Source organism: Pituophis catenifer, unplaced genomic scaffold (genome assembly GCF_029215685.1).
Source record: "Pituophis catenifer annectens isolate HBS135680 unplaced genomic scaffold, rPitCat1.0.hap2 SCAF_1, whole genome shotgun sequence".
NCBI classification, from domain to species: Eukaryota; Metazoa; Chordata; class Lepidosauria; order Squamata; family Colubridae; genus Pituophis; species Pituophis catenifer.
Genome location: NW_027256881.1, coordinates 266,087,897 through 266,105,197, shown reverse-complemented (window position 1 = coordinate 266,105,197; position 17,301 = coordinate 266,087,897). Strand labels below are relative to the sequence as shown.

General features: G+C 39.6%; 1 protein-coding gene across 1 annotated transcript; it reads left to right on the top strand.

The window, feature by feature from the left end:
* Positions 1-9,677: 9,677 nt before the first annotated feature.
* On the top strand, positions 9,678-16,743 carry FGF19 (fibroblast growth factor 19). The gene is made up of 3 exons (XM_070957562.1): positions 9,678-9,915; positions 10,516-10,619; positions 16,414-16,743. Exons 1-3 carry the CDS (start codon positions 9,678-9,680, stop codon positions 16,741-16,743), a joined length of 672 nt encoding a protein of 223 aa, XP_070813663.1.
* Positions 16,744-17,301: the final 558 nt, after the last annotated feature.

The window sequence follows — 17,301 nt, the reverse complement described above, 5'->3', positions numbered from 1 at the left end:
ATTCTTTCAGATCCCTGGTTAGTTCTGCTTTGTCAAATAAAGGTCAATTCTAGCTGCCATTGGCAGGATGCTTCAGATGACCTTTGGCCTTCAATTCTTGACCTCGACTGTCCCTAAGCCATGACTCATGGTGACAAATACTGCAACAAGATTAGTTAAGAAACTGTAAGGGGATGAGTGGGGGCCGAAGTCATCATAGCCAATTCCTTATCAAATCTATGGAAAAAATATTTCATTATTCATCAGTAAAGAAGAAGTATTCCCTTTTGGATAACAATAATTTCAAAAGTTTTGTATTAAGATTTTTTGGACCACTAGTTTGTAGAACCATTGCACCTAAGCCAAGAAATCAAGTGTTATAAATGTTAGTAATAAGAGTTAATATACAGAGTTCAATACTTTTGTGGAATTAAAGAATCGTTATCTGTTAACATTGGTTTTGGTTAGTACAGGGGGTTTATAAAATGAAACTTACATTATAACATTTGAAATACCCCAGGAGTTTTTCGAAGAAAGGGGTTAGAAATTAGTAGTTACAATGTTAGCAATGTCACCACTGATGCCTGCTTCTTTGGATAGATTATATCCAAAAAAAATATTAATGATGGAATGATAGATGTAAAATAAATTTTGCCTGGATGCGGAAATATTAGAACCAAAAATCCTGGATAATAAAAAAGTGTGGATTATAAGAGAAGGGAACTTAAACGGAAAAAAATGACAAGCCAAAAGAATGACTTGAATAAGGACTTTCTACTGAAAATTGGTTGTTGATTAACATTTTGAAAATTAACGCGGAAGTACAAATGATAAACCAAGAGAATAACCTGAATAATACCTTTTTACTGGATTTCCAGTAAACAGTCTTGTTAAAGCGGTCAAAGAACCTTTGGCAATGGAAAAAAGAAAAACAGAAGATAGATCAAATCCTACCACAACATCTGAATGAAACGTACCAGTATACAGGTCGTCCTTGACTTATGACTACAATTGAGCCCAAAATTTCTGCTGCTAAGTGAGACATTTGTTAAGTGAGTTTTGTCCCATTTAATGACCTTTCTTGCCACAGCTGTCAAGTGAATCACTGCGGTTGATAAGTTAGTGACCTGGTTGTTAAGTGAATCTGGCTTCCCCATTGACTTTGCTTGTCCGACGGTCACAAAAAGTAATTACAGGACCCTGGGACAGCAGCAACAGTCCTAAATATGAACCAGTTGCCAAGCATCTGAATTTTGATCACATGATCATGGGGATGCCGCAAACGTCATAACTGTGAAAAACAGCCACAAGTCACATTTTTCAGTGCCATCGTAACCAAATGAACTGTTGTAAATCGAGGACTACCTGTATAATGAACCCAAACTCTGTTGGTCTCTGCTTTTGCACCAGGCATTTGCCAAATGTTGAGTGGAGTCCTGTTTTTGTTGTGTGTTAAATTATCCTGTTCACTTCCTCATATTATATATTGAACTACTTTTTAAAGATGTATGTTTGATTTCTCCTAATGTTTATTTTTATTGTACCTTTTGGGCAGTTATAAACGCTCAAAACAAATAAGTAAACATAGTAAGAGTGGATCTTTTACCTCTGTTTCCAAATATTCCGTTGTACCTGAATTCATGCCTTTTGTTCCATCACACAGTGTGAATGCCTTTGACCTAGAAAGTAATAACCGAGATTAACCTTTCAGGAAAGCTAAAATAAGTCACTTGCTCTTTTTTTTTTTTTTCCTTCCCCTGACCAGAATCAAGTTATGTAAACTCAATCTGGGGTCACTAATCTCTAGTTCAACCTAAAACAGCACATATAAGCCAAAGCTTACAGCCAAGTAAACTTACAAACAGAAATCAATTTTCAGACTTTTAGAACAAACAATCTGGGAATGAATAGAACACAGAAGAGAACAGAACAGCTACTTCTCTTCCAACTAGAGGTCAATTCCATATGACGCGGAGTCATTCTTAATGGTCAAGAATTACCTACAGAATGCATAGGATAAATCCTAGAAAAAGGTGTAACAGGTGTAAAGAAGACATTTAAGATATAGTGCACACTTGATATGTGAACACTGGGATTTCGAACATGGTTAGAATGAGTTGAGAGCTTCAAAAACAACTAATAAGAATCAGAGCTATCATTAGTAACTACCGTAATCTCTATTGTAGGTAATGGTTAGGAAGAGTAGTAGCATCTTGGCTCATTCAAGTTTTGTATTTGCAAGTCCTTGCCAAACAAGTTCACAATGTAATCCCTCTAGAACAGAGCACACACACACACATCTACACCAGATCAATGAATACCAATAACAAAAAAAAAAGGGGGGGGGAAGAAATCAAGAAATTAAAGGAGTTGTTCAGATTCATGCAAAGGATTGTCTTAATCCATCGAGCAGCAGAATTTATGGGGATTAATAATAATGAAAAGGCAGGGCTATATGTGCAAGTGAAAGAAGTATAACTGCTAAATGGATTCTTTAGGATCATGGAAATATATACTTTGAAGTTTAAATATGAGTGTTTTTGTATTGTCGCAAACTAGCACTATAGAATGAATTCGTGGTCATTTTAAAAAGCACAAAGAAACAGCACAGAATATAACTATACCTGCTGTTGTATTTTTACTTCATCATAAGAAGTGGATTTTCACAGTAAAATGGTATGCTTAAAATATATGCATTGTATGAATTTATGTCTTATTTAAGTGGAAGTGAAACTTAAAATAATTAGAAAAAAATGTAAAAACTCTTTAAATTATTTTTAATTGTATTTCTTGCAAATTTTATTATTTTGCACTGTTTTTCAATGTTATATTTGTCTATCTAGCTGCATAACCCTTTCTTCAATATGTATTATATTAATGGCAGTACCGTATTTTTCGGTGTATAACGCACCTTTTTACCCCCAAAAAGGGGGTGAAAATCTGGGTGCGTCTTTTATGCCGAATGTAGCCCCACCCACCCGCCAGCCCCCACCCTTCGGCCATTTTCGGCCAGTTCCAGACGGCAGGATTTGGGTCGGGGCACAGCCTGAGGAACAACCCTCCCTCTTCGGGATAGTGGGGTGGGGGGGATCTGCCCAGCAGCTTTGGCAGACCCGTGATCCCCTTCCTGATTCCAAACATGGGGTGTGCAGAGACAAAAAAAGTGCACCATGTTTCAGGCGGCAGATCTGGCCAGGAGGAAAGAGAAGAGTCTGCTGAGAAGGAAGACCGGGGCGCGCGGCTCTGCAATGTGCAGAAAAACACTTTTAGGCATCAGCGCTACAATCTCCTCCCCGAATCCAAAGCACTTCCCAATTCCCCGCTGCACATTGCAGGGGAACTGGCCGCCACCTGAAGCGTGACTCTTGAGGTTTGCATTTTGGAATCCGGGCAGCAATGGCTGGAAAGGAGGAACGTTTCTCTTTAGGGCCTCCCATTCAGCTCGGCTTGGCTCCTGGGCGCAGAGAGGGTTAAGCAGCAGTGGCGGCTCCTCACATTGCTGGAGAGTGAAGTCAGTGTGGCCAGAGGGGTGACCAGCCGCAAATCGTGGCACCCGCCTTGTTCCCCAAAGCTGCTGGGCAGATTCCCCCCCCCACTGTCCCGAAGAGGGAGGATTGTTCCTCAGGCTGTGCTCTGTCCCTCCCCCCAGAGCATGCTAGGGGTCTCTTTGGGGGAAAGTGAGTAGTCCCTGCACCTCTCGCTTGCAGGAGGAAGAGGAGGGTAGTGCCACCTTAAATGCTGGTAGGCAGAGGTAAAATACTTTTTTCCTTGTTTTCCTTCCCCAAAATTAAGGTGCGTCTTATACTCCGGTGCGTCTTATACACCAAAAAATACAATAATTAGAAATGAAATATCTTCACCATATAAAACCATGCAAAAGAACATGCCAGATAAAACAGAAATAGTTATTAAAGCCAATGACTTGGGAAGAAAAATTGTTACTAACCCACAGGAATTTCTGTCTGATCCGAGAATGATAAGTCCTTTGGAAATCTTTGTACTGCTTGAAGTAATTAAGAATCCATTATTTAAATGATCCGTCAGTATGGTTTTATCACATTGGTGGATTAAATTTATTTTCTGTCTTATTTACAAAGAAATTTGCAATTAGATACAGAAATTCAAGCCCAGTCTATGGTTACACACTTTTTTTAGCATTAGTAAGATCTAAAAGAATCTTCATTTAGAAAAGAACTAGCATAATAAAATGATGGAATAGGAATGAGGGGACGCATGTTTTAGCTCATCCTCAGCCATCACCCCTTCTCAACCCAACCCAACCCAACTCACAATTATAGCTATAGGAAAAACGGAAGAAGAGAGGAAATGCTATGTGCACTGCCTTGAGTTCTTGGAGAAAAGGTGGGAGAGAAATCCTATTATGGTAGCTCACTAAGTAAATAAATAAGCAAAGAAATAAATGTGACAGGTTCATATTATAAGTAAGGAATCAAGATTGATCAGTGGAACAAGATTGGCAGTCTAATGAGTGATGGGAATAAAAAAAGCCAACACTATTAAATAACAAAAGTTCTTGAATATGAGGTTCATATTCTGTTAAAACTGCTGTTGAGGAAGCTTTTGTTGTTCGCATAGCTTCACATCATTCAGCTAAAGCTGCTTTATTAGAGCATATGCAGAACTTCTCTTTAATGTCCCTTTCTCTCAATGGGACTCTAACTGAAACTCTCATTAATCACTGAGAAACTATATGAGCAGGCTATTCAACCAAGCAATCCTTTGTTCAGTGGCTGCATTTTCTATCAGGGGTCAATTCCCACTATTGGGTTTTTGTTTGTTCGGGGGGTGGTGGTGGTTTCTTCTTTCCCATTCAGTTTTAAAATGTTTCTCTTTCCGATGTGCTGTTTGCTAAGATGAAAGAATTACTACAGTTTCCAGCTGGCATTGGGGCTAAAGCATTTAGCTTTATTCAATATTACGTGTTTTAAGTTAAGTTACATTTAATATCAGGGAGGAAAAAAAAATATAAACCTTGCACTAGCTTTGTTTCCAGATGAGGTTAGTTAGTTGATTTACCTGAATAGATGAAGAATTGAATATAGGTAGAGCCTTCTGCACCCAAACCATTGGCTTTCCTATCTATAATTCTTTCTAGGCATCAGCAGGACAGGAAAATATTTTCATTTGCATTTTAATGACACTTACAGCTCATCACTGAAACTGCCTTAGGAATGCCTGAAAAATGATATTTTTAATTAAAAGGAACTTCTGTGTAAACTGCTGTTGGACTATAGACTAGAATAAGATGAAACTTGAAAAACACCCTAGATATATCTAGTCTGTAGCAAATGACCTCAATAGTACTTTCCAGATGTTTACATGGATGCATCTCAGAAATCAAGAAGAGTAAAGCTGACTTAAGAAACTTGATTTAATGACAATGACAACAACAACAGCATAATCCATCCCAAATAATATGTTCCATTAATTTTAAAGGATGCTATTTGGTCATATATTTAACTTTCTCACTATACACATACAAAAGTATTTATGATGGCTATCCTCAATCCTATAAAAAGTTTTCTCTGAATTTCATTGATCACAGATGTGCTTATTTCAATCTGTTTGTTGCCTTTGCCTGCCTGTCTGCCTGCCTAGCTGTCTTTTTCTATCCATCCATTCTAATCTTCATTCTATGAAGGAAGAGTGATTTTGTTGTCCCCTTCTGTTATGAAGGTTGCTGTTATGTAGTTTGCAGTTGATGTCCTATTCTCCCAGTCATTTGTATGTGTTTTTCCCCATTACTTTTTTATGTATAAGCTATCCAGAGTTATTGTGGAGTTGTGTGACTTCAAAATGTTATTAAACAAATAAATAAATAACACACACATCCAGACATACTGTGTCTTCCTCCTGTAGTTTCTCTTAAGCAAATACAGTTCACTTTGTCATCCTGTTTCTGAGGATTCACTGTGTTTGTTTCTCCTTCTTGCTCCTTTCTTTTAGTGGAATATTTATTGATTACGTTTTGGAGTGAAATAAACTCCTACGGCAGAAAGTTGTGAATAAATTAGCTACATCATGATTAGCAAATAGAATTGATCTTGCTTCAATTATGCAGATTCAATTAGATACAGTATATCTGGAAGTTTGAAGATACCAGAACAGGTTCATTTAAAGGCAATTGAAACAATCGGCAGAATTAGAGATTGCTGGAGAGATTTAAGGTTTAAAGCTCTATCTAGTGGTCAAACAAAGAATCAGCAAGCTGAAGTATTGTTCTGGATAAATTCTTGAATATTATTCTTCATCTTGATGCAAAATGAGCTTTCTTTCATAGATGTGTTGAAAGTATTTATCACAAAGAATCTATGAATTGTTTTATTTGACCAATATAAGGAAATAGTCAGCATATCTATATAAAAACAGGGACACACTCAGTTTTAAAGTTCAGCTCAACAAATTTGCTAATTTTGCTATTTCAATATTTTTAACTGGAAATAAGCATTCTGTATATTGCATATGAACATTCACAGGTAAACTGATTTTTTTTCTTGCATATAAGAAAATTATTCAATTCAATTATTCAATTTAGTTGGGTATTTTTAATTTTAATGTTATGTTATGTTATGTTATGTTGTGTTGTGTTGTGTTGTGTTGTGTTGTCTTGTCTTGTGTTGTCTTGTCTTGTGTTGTCTTGTGTTGTCTTGTGTTGTTGTGTTATGATATGATATATGATATGATATGATATGATATGGATGGAGAGAGGGACAGAGAGACAGAGATCAAAATTACTTTCAAGTAAATATGGATAGGACTGCAGTCTCATATATTGCTAGTTTTCAGATTTTACTAACCATTTGCTGAAATTTGAAGAGTTTTACCTTTAACAAAAGATGAACAAAGTTGAATCAAAACAATTCCATTCTCAAGTTGCAGTATTACCATATTAGGTTAGTTTTGCTAACATACTAATCCAGGAACAAGGAAACATTAACACTGGTAGAATTTTAATTAATCAACTGATTTAACATTGACTTTCTTCGCATATACTAAGTGCCAGGATTCTTTTTAAATCAAGTTTGCTGACCAAACCTTAATGATCATGTTTTCATCTACAGTAACATTAAGTCACACTGAGGATTTTCACATGACACTGCAAGTCAAACAAAGCATTCACTTTGTGTTTTAATGTGATGCATGAGCCCAGTCATTGATCAATAGGGAAGCATGAGAAATTTCTTTTCTTTTTTTTAACCACACAGTTCAAAGAAGTCCTCCTCTGTCTCCTAAGGGTGTAGCAGTTTTCCTGAGACTGGCCTTCTCCCACTCTGATAGAACAACTTCTTGCATTCCGAGTCAACCCCAGGCATTCTTCCTTCCGAACCTATGGAATTTTGGGCTGGAATTTGCATCATCCTAATACTTTGCTTTGCTAATTAAAGCAATCTTCACCTTCCTACATTGTTTGGCAAGCTAAATTTGGCTACTCTGAAGGGTTAAGAAGACCAGGCAGTCCTATTTGCCCTGGAGTGCCACCCAGAGGTTCAGGATGTAATTTCTGTCCTCAGATGTTTACAGTGAGGGGCAAGCTTGTATTAAGAGGATTGTAGGTGTCTGTATACACACACACACACACACACACACAGAGAGAGAGAGAGAGAGAGAGAGAGAGAGAGAGAGAGAGAGAGAGAGAGAGTGTACATACATAAAAAAGCTATGAGAGCTGCAAAGAGCCATGGAAAGATACATGCTCGGCATTACAAGACAAGATAGAAAGGCCTGCATGTGGATTAGAGAATAAACCAAAATGTGTGATATCTTCAGGAGAGTAAAAAAATTGAAATAGAAATGGGCTGGTTACATAGCAAGAGGACCTGATGGCATGTGGACCAAGGCAGTCATAGAATGGATTCCACTTGATGAAAAGCATCCACGAAAGAGACCTAAAACAGGATGGATCGATGACATCAGCAAGCATTGCGGGCTCAATTGGCAAAAGAAAGCTCAGGACCTGTATTGGTTGGAAACATGCGGAAGAGGCCTTCATCCTACAGTGGATAGACAATGGCTAAAATGATGATGATGAAATAGGCATATTTATACATATTGGGTTAGCTGTATTATCAGCTCCAAATTGGTATACATGTATACCGATTCTCATATATTCTATCATCTATCTATCTATCTATCTATCTATCTATCTATCATCTATCTATCTATCTATCTATCTATCTATCTATCTATCTATCTATCTGTCTATCTATCTATCTACACACACACCATCATCACCACCATCATTTTAGCCACTGTCCATCCACTGCAGGATTGTCCATCCTCTTCCACATGTTTCCAACCAATTAGGGTCCTGAGCTTTCTTTTGTGAATATATATATATATATAAAACACTTGGATGGGGTTGTTCCTCAGCAGCAATACAGTTAAGAACAGAAATAGCTTATTTACCTCAGGTAAATGGATTTTTTTTTAAAGTGCCTTTATGTCGACTGTTTTCTAGAACTCAAAAAGCAGCCTAAAAGCAGCCCCTTTCCCTCTCCCTGGCTGCCTGCAGATGCTGCTCTTCGTTTTCCAGCTTTCCTCAATTCAAAGCTGCTGTTGCATCAGCCGATGAGCTTGGGCACCTTGGGGAACAAAGAGGGCTGGAGGTGGGTGGGTGGGAGAGGCGATTTTCCGGGTCATTTGGCAATTGCATTCATATTTAAACTTCCTTTAATCGCCCCGCAGTTCTTCTCTCCCTCCTGTCCCCGAAATGTGTGGTCTCTAACGCGTCACCCGCCCTTGCCTTGCTCCTATATACTTTTCGACAGATGCCCACGAGGAAATGAAGCTCTAGTTTTGTGCGGGTTGAACGCAACGGTGTATAGGTGTGCAAAAAAAGCAGTGTATAGGTGTGCAAAAAGAACACAACCCCTTCCCAGCCAGACAGGCCTTGCTCTCCTTTTTTTTTTGAGGAGGGAAGGAGTGAGGTCTTGTGGGGAGGGGTGCGATTTCATAAAAAGCCCCCCCCCCTTTCGTGCGCTTTCTTTGCTCTCTCTCTCTCTCTCCAGAGGTTCCCGCACTTTTTTTTTTTTCTTTTCTTTGCACGCCGATCTTGCGGCTGTGCCTATTCTTTATACCCTCCTCGGGACGTCAACGGATCGGGAAGGCAGCCGGGTAGGAAGGGAAGGGAAGAGACCACCAAGCGGCTTCGGAAAGAGAATCCCACCGCCCAAGGTAGGCTTTCTCTCCCGCGATCGATCCAAGGGAGCCGAGCAGGAAGGCGAGGCGAGGCGAGGCGACTTAAGGGAAGAGTGCTGGAGATCTGGAAAGCCATCCCGACTCCCTTGTAATGCGAGCTCCACCTCGTCCCAGAGCAGGTCAGAAGCTGAAGCCTGCAGGGTGTCCTCTGGGCAGTGATGTCATCCAGATCAATACGACGGGGCGGGAATTGGCCGGAGCACTTGCTGAGGAGCGGGGTCTGTATTGGAATCGGCATTCGCCTTATCGATTGGGCTGATCAGCGAGAGCTATAAAAGGAAGGGGCTCGCCTGCTGCTTCCGACATTCGCTCCACGAAGCCCCTCCATCTCCCCCAGGCTGGGATCTCTTCCCCCACCCTCCCCAGCTTAGGAACCTCGCGGCGCGGTGTTTACGGTCTTTAGGGCTTGGAGGGAAGCCCCCTCCCCACCCCCATTCCACCCCCTCAGCCACCCACCCTCAGCCGCTCCTTCTGCTAGGATGGGGATGGAGGTCTGCAAAACCCGCGCCGCGCCCCTGGCTCTGCTGGGCCTTTGCTTCGCCACGGCCGTCAAGTCGGTGCCTCTGGCCGATGCTGGACCGCACGTTTACTACGGCTGGGGGGACCCTATCCGGTTCAGGCACCTCTACACGGCCAGCCGGCACGGACTGTTCAGCTATTTCCTGAGGATCCACGGCGACGGCCGAGTGGACGGCGCCGCTACTCAGAGTCGACACAGTAAGTAGCCTCAACGCTCCGACGTGGGTCCTCCTTCCTCCCGCTTTCAAGCAGGTCATCCTTCCCGCGGTCCCTTCCCTCACTTTTGGAAGCGGACGCTTTGGCTCGGGGAGCTTCCCCTCCTCACCTCGCTGCGTCTTCTTAACCCCAAACTCCTTCCCCCCACTCCTTCCTTTTTCGTGGCCTCTTTGAAACTGCGCTCCCTGAGAACGCGAGGAAAACCCAGATCCTGAAATAATCCCGGGCCTCCCTTGGGGCTTTCTTTGATTCCCCCCCCCCCACTTCCAAAGGATAGAGCGAACCCATGAACAAAAAGCAGGGATCTTTGTAAAGAGGAAGGAGCAAGTGGGTGGATGCAATTGGGTGGATGCCTCCTCCAAGGAGTTTGGAGGGGGGACCCACCCAATTTCTCCCTCCTCTTTACAAAGATCCCTGCTTTTGTTCATGGGCTCGCTCTATCCTTCCTGAGGATCTGGAGGCGGGGTGTGTGTGTGTGTGTGTGTTGGGAGAAGAGAGATCCTTTCCTTTCCCCGAAGGCAATTTTCCTCCCCACGGAATACATTAATCCTACAACGGTTTTTGTTTGTCCCGCCCGCGCAGGTTTGCTGGAGATCCGAGCAGTAGCGCTTCGCACGGTGGCCATCAAGGGCGTGCACAGCTCTCGCTACCTGTGTATGGAAGAGGAAGGCAGGCTGCACGGGCTGGTGAGTGACTAAACTGGTAAAATAATAATAATAATAATAAAAAAAAACCACGACAGGGATAGGCTATGCCTTCTCTTGGTATCCTTTCCTCCCGATCGGGAACGGCTTTGTCTTGCCTCTCCGCTCGCAAACCAGGCGAGACGCGCCCCACGCGGGGACTTGGGACAAGTTTGCGCCAAGGTCCTTAAAAACGTGGCGCGGGAAGGGCGCGCTTTCCCGGCTCTTTAAAGTAAAGCTTGTAGCGCGAAAGGAGGAGTTTCTTTGGGCTCGCCAGAGAAGAAGAAGAAGAGAAGGAGGAGGAGGAGGAGGAGGGGACCCCCCCCCCCCTTCACACAGGATCGCCAAGTGTTGCAGGAAGACACTGATCATTTACATTGGATTTTGGAAGGAATAGTGGGGATGAAAGAGAGCAACGGTCTTTTGGGTGCTACTTCTTGCAGCACCGTGGCAGCCTAGATAAAGGCGGGCTCAGCCACACATTCCAGAACTTACAAGGCTACAGAGTTACTATTTGTTTACGTTTCTTTGGGGACCTGTTTTCGGGGCTCCAGGCAGAAGATAGATCCTTATCGCGCCCTGTCCTCACGGTAACCTTTGAGGGAGGGGAGAAGGAGAAAGAAGCGCGTAAATCTCTTGAGAGGCCACCCACTAAGTTTGCTGGCTCGCTAGCCATTTGTGTCTGGGTCCCCCCCCCCACCCCCCGCATCCAAATACAGCTCTCCATCCCTGGCATGGAGAAAAGAATCCGGACCTCGCGTTCTTTATTGAATAATGTCAGCTCCCTTCTATTTCAGAAAGGTATAGATTCATAAAGCTTTCTGTTGGTTACCCTCCTTTAATACTCTGGAGGTGGGGTTATTTCCTTGTAGAGGTGGCCAGGTGGGAAAATAATAAAAATTAGGTGCTATTTCTGATCAATTAATGAGACCGTTTACACAGTGTACCCTTTGCGTTGTGTTGGTAGCAAACATAGTTGTATAGGAGCTAGCTAAGAGTTGGTATTACAGCAGCAGAATCCAAAGGACGGAAAGCTAACCATTGACTCCCATCTGCTGGTCATCTGGATCTTTGCAGCAAGATGTGGCACTCTTAAAATCGGTTTAAAAAAAAAACCTGCAGAAAAGGGAAGCATTGCAAGTCTAACAAGCAGGATAAATAAGAACAAACAGAGAGAAAGGAACAGAAGCTGGCAGGGTGTTTGTGAGTTTTCCAGAATGCTTGTTGTCTGGCTACCTCAACCTTTGAGCACTAGTAATGTGCTATATAGTGGCTTGAGCAGCAGAACAGTACACTGTAGATCAGGGGAGGGTTCTACTTACCTTTACTACCGGTTTGCAGTGGGGCCGCGCACGTGCAGAAGCATTTTGGTGAGTTGGGGTCGGTGGGCAGAGCTTCCCGCCAGTTTTACTACCGGTTCTATAGAACCGGTGCGAACCGGGGGCAACCCATCACTGCTGTAGATGTAGATGTGGAACTCCTTTTATTTAGATTTTAAAAAGACCAAATGGCCAGTGTTATAGATTTTTTAAAAAAAATCTTTTATAACTGCTAATGAATGAAGCACTTAAACGTTAACTTAAATACTTTGGGACTTTTTTACTGTTTTTTCCACACCAAGTATAGGTATTACATAATAATAAATAAGTATAAATAAAGATATAAATACCCTAGGAAATACTGATAGGTAGTAATGGTCATCAGCGTTACATAGCTCCCTCAATTAACCAAATGTAACTTCTCACCAGAACCTCAGGGTCACCCAAACATAATGTTATTCTGTCCTATTGAAATCAATATTCCTAATGCAATTTCAAATTGGAAAATAAGTATACAGCAAGTTGCAGTACATTAAACTGGATCCCTCATTCAACTAACCTGAACCAGGCAAGGAAACCTCCTATTTTCAATTATTTTTTAATCCTGTTGTTTTCATTGACCTTTCAGGGACTGAGTGCGTAGTTGATGACACAGCAATATTTTTGCTTATTTTTGGCTAGGAAGGGCATTCTTACATTATAGATATAATGCTTCTTACGTTCTTTTAAAGGTATAACTTTAGATAATTACAATCACTGCTTCCATTCATAATGCTCAGCCTGTTACATTAAAATTCACTTCCTTTCAAAAATGAAAATACGTAGTGTACTAAAAGTTAACTTTTCCATAGTAACTAGAGATTTAAATAGCGAGCTTCAAATCTGACATACTTTCTGCTTGGAATACGATAATACTGTTTAAAGCTGTCCCTTCATTAAAATAAGGATTATCATGTATCCTCCCAAAATATTGTTTATCTATGTAATTTTGTGCAATTATATCTATTTAGAACTAAACCTTGCTAAGCATATCACTAAAGACACTCGATTAAACTCTGAATTGCGAGCTTGTTTTTATTTTAATTAATCAATGAATCAAGAAAATAAAACAGGCTATAGACCTATACACCACAGAGGCACAATAATTGGGACAATTTACTTATTATATTTCTCCTTTCTTCCAAGTGCTTAAAAGCAGTGTAAACAGCACCCACTTGTCCAGTTTTCTTTACAAGTGTGCAATGTAGTTTTGCCTGAAAGATAATGAACGGTCCCAAATATTCCGTGATAATAGCTGAAGCTATTATCCATAGCTGAAGCAGGATTTTAAATCAGAGTTTCCCCAGTCTTCATCTAACATTAAGGAGCATGATTTTCTTTCTTCCCCTGGGTTTAGGGTGTGTCAGTGGGAGGAATTTTGGATGTACTTCTTTCTCTCTTTTAAACTGTTGAGCCTATTGTAGGGCATGCACTACTATTTTTGCATATTTCCTACTCAATTCCTATCATAATCACAACGGTGACAAAGCATGGTACTGATTTTCAAAGTTGTGCTATTAAGTGATTGTCATGATGGCAACTTCAGATTTCAAGCCGTTGCTAATCTTGACAACAGAGTAAAAACATGTTTTCCAAATGACTGACCGCCCAATCTATTGGTGAAGAAGCAAGAACCTGTATTTGAAGCCTATGTGTCTCTCTGAAGGAATTCTGCTATAAAATACTCAGCAATAAGTCATGGAATTTTCAGGCTGTTTTGTATGCCAGATAAACGTATGGTGCAGATGCTTGACTGAGAAAGAGCTTGTGCAAGAACACAATTTTCTCTTATCACTGAAGCATTCTACGTAATCAGCAATACTTTTTTTTATTGACCAAGAGTTCAGTTACCTCTAATGACTGAACCAGAGTAACACCAGAGTTTTAGGAAAAACAACGGTGGCACAAAGGAACTAAAACTTTCTGAAATGATGGCCACATTCTTCATAGTGTTAACATTTCTGAATTATGAACACCTTTGTTTCCGTTGCTCTGAATATACAATGCATTTGTTCCATTTACATCATCAAATAAGTTTTATTCCAGCTTTCCCCAGTTTTCCGGATGTCCTGGGTTTCAGTTTCCAGCATAACGTCCAGTAATTTGGGGAAGTGAAGTTCAATTAGGGCTATCAGATATGGGTTGGAAAAGCATGGATGAGCATGCAATGGCAGGAAAGAGAGTTTTCTAAAGATCTTTCTGACTTTCTAATGATTGTCCAGATTTTTTTTAATATAATTTTTATTAATATATTCTATGCATCAATACACAAATGAAATATACAATCCTGCCACCATGGTGTAATGTGAGTACATTGTCCATAAATATAAAGTCATTCCTTTATACATACATACTTGCCATCATATATATACATCATCATATATTTATTCTATCCCACCTTTTCTGGACCCAATTGTACCATAATTTCCAACTGTTATAAAATTCTGAAATTTTTACCATTGATCAATCTAGTTAATCTATCTGATTCCGCACACTCATTAATTTTATATATTATTTTCAAATCCATCGGTAAGTATTGATTTTTCCACTCCTGCGCATACGCTAATCTTGCTGCAGTAATAATGTGAATCAACAAGAACCATATATCTGATTTAACATTCAAAGGTTTTGCCCCCAACAGGAAAATCTCGGGCCTTAATTCCAAATTGATCTGTGTAATTTTCAAAATCCATTGCCGTATTTTTCAAGTCTGTTACATGACGAAGTTTGTGGGAATTTTCTCGTGGGAAATATGTATGAAAATACATACATAAAATGTATATGAGGGAGGCAAACCTTCTCCCTCAGCAACTTATAAAGATAGCCCTTGACTTCCCATCAAAATTGAACATAAAATTTCTGTGAGACGGTTAATTAAGTTTTGCCCCATTTTATGTTTCCTGCCACAGGTGTTAAATGAATCTCTGCAGGTGTTAAGAACATGGTTGTTAAATGAATCTTTAACTTTGCCTGACAAACGTGATCACATGATGCTGGGACACTGCAACCGTCATAAATATGAGTCAGTTCCCAAGCATTTGAATTTTGATCACATGACCAGGGGGATGCAGCAATAGCCATAAGTATGAAAAACGGGCATGTCACTTTTTCTGTACCATTGTAACTTTGAACCGTCACTAAACAAACTGTTGTAAATTGAGGACTACTTGTATTTCTATTAGGTTGTCCTGGAATATGTATTGAGAAAAAGACCCATTTCCAACTGTAAAAATGGCTGGATGGCACTGTCCTTAAGCAACTATTGTGCAAAGGTTGCTTTGGCATCATCAAATACAATTGGCAATTTTAGTGGGCCAAGGTTTGCAGCTAATCTGAATACGCCGGAGCTATTTTGCCAAAAATATTTATATTATTTCATTTATAGCTAATGCAAATGAAATGTAATTGATACAACTAATTCCAATCATTGTATTTAATAGTTTTCTATTTCTGTTACATTACAAATTAATTTTGGTAATGACTTTTGTCGACGTTGAAGGCTGCAGCTAAGATTTCCAGGTTTAATTCCGCACTAGAGCGTTATGTTAATATCCCTGGAATAGCCTTTATAACAATCTTCATTCCATTATTCGCATAATTCAAATTTTTGCATCTGTGTTTTTATAGAATATAAAAATCCTCCTTGTAATCTAGGGCAAGGGTAGACAAACTGGTATGCACCAGATTGTTTTGGCTAGAATTCTAACAATTGTTTACCATTACCCATGCTGCTAAAACTATTGAGAACTGAAGCTCAAAATATCTCAAAGTTACCTGATCTAAGCAGATGTCAAACTGAGATACTGAAAGGACATAAGTAAGTCAGATTGACACTGCTTATTTGCCTCATTAGGTGGTTAAAAAAAGAAACTCATTCAGTACTTTAACCCATAATTAAGTCTTGCATGACAACATTTTTATCATGCCCCAGTCTCTTTTACTATGAAACTTCCTTTGTTGTTTTCCACAGCATATATTAGTACCCACAAAAGCATTCAGTTTGAACTATGATAATCCCTTTATTTTTTATCTATAGTGGAAACAACACACAAGCAATAAATTGTTTGATGAACAATCAGGAATTGAGAATATTTATTTCCCTCCAATCAAATAAAATTGGAGAAATCAAAACGAACCTTGTTGTAAAATTGATCGCCATTCCTTTAGTAACTTGTTACAGACTATACTTAGTTATAAATGCTTCTTATAACCTAATTTATAAATACTTCCTCTGTTTCTTCTTGAGATTCCCTTAAGATTATTTTAGCTCTGTGAAATAAGAAATTCAATTTAATCTCTCTAAGGAATATCATATTTAATTATCTTGTAGCCAAATAGATAATTCCACTGATTATTTGGACAATGTTGCTTCATCTGCCATTTAAGAGACTTATAAACTCATGCAGTATGCAGTAATGTTTACTTTTTTTTCTTTTCAGCTTATATATACCACAGAGAATTGCTCATTTGAAGAGGAGATACGTCCAGATGGCTACAACATCTACAAGTCAAAGAAATATGGAATCTTGGTGTCTTTAAGTAATGCTAGGCAAAGACAACAATACAAAGGAAAAGACTTTCTTCCATTGTCTCATTTCCTACCTATGATGAACACTGTGCCAGTGGAAACTACAGATTTTGGAGAATATAGTGATACCAGGCAAAATTTGGAATCTGGTATTTTTCATCAACCAGTGGAAACTGACAGCATGGATCCCTTTGGTATCACTTCTGAAGTATCCTTAGTACAAAGTCCTAGTTTTGGTTAATAATTTCTGCTTCATTAATTAGATTTTATAGAGAAGTTACCAAGAGGTTAGGATTGTATTTGTTCATATGATAACTTAAACATGACAAATGTGTAAATATGATGCCACCTTTGTAAAGCAATACTAATTCCAAGAAAGCTATATTCATTCACCCTCTTTTTCTCTCATCTGTAAAATAGTTAGAAAAGTTCCTTCAAAATGTTTTTTTTAGAAATGAGAAACATTCAAAGCCTGCAGAATTTCTTTTGCTTTGGAAGATCTTTGGAAAGACAAACCCATAAAAACATTACTGCTTCATTGCTTCCACTTATCTCTGAGTCCCAATAACTGCTGTTCAATCAAAGAATTTGGTCATTCCTGTTCGATGTATTTAAACAGAATTAGTGTTAGAAATAAATTAGCCACAACTAAGTAAACAAAAGGGAATTATACATTTTTGATACATGCTAGATCTCACTATATTTCTCAGACTTCTGTGTTTTTAAGGAAATTGGCTATTGGAAGGTAATTATCATAATTAAGGTAATATAAACTTCAACTTTAATAGGAGAGATTAAA

Bases quoted from the DNA above. Each gene is read 5' to 3' on its own strand.
- FGF19 (XM_070957562.1), top strand. From the start codon at position 9,678: ATGGGGATGGAGGTCTGCAAAACCCGCGCCGCGCCCCTGGCTCTGCTG. The intron at 9,916-10,515 runs GTAAGTAGCCTC...CCGCCCGCGCAG, and splicing joins CGCTACTCAGAGTCGACACA to GTTTGCTGGAGATCCGAGCA. The intron at 10,620-16,413 runs GTGAGTGACTAA...TTTTCTTTTCAG, and splicing joins AAGGCAGGCTGCACGGGCTG to CTTATATATACCACAGAGAA.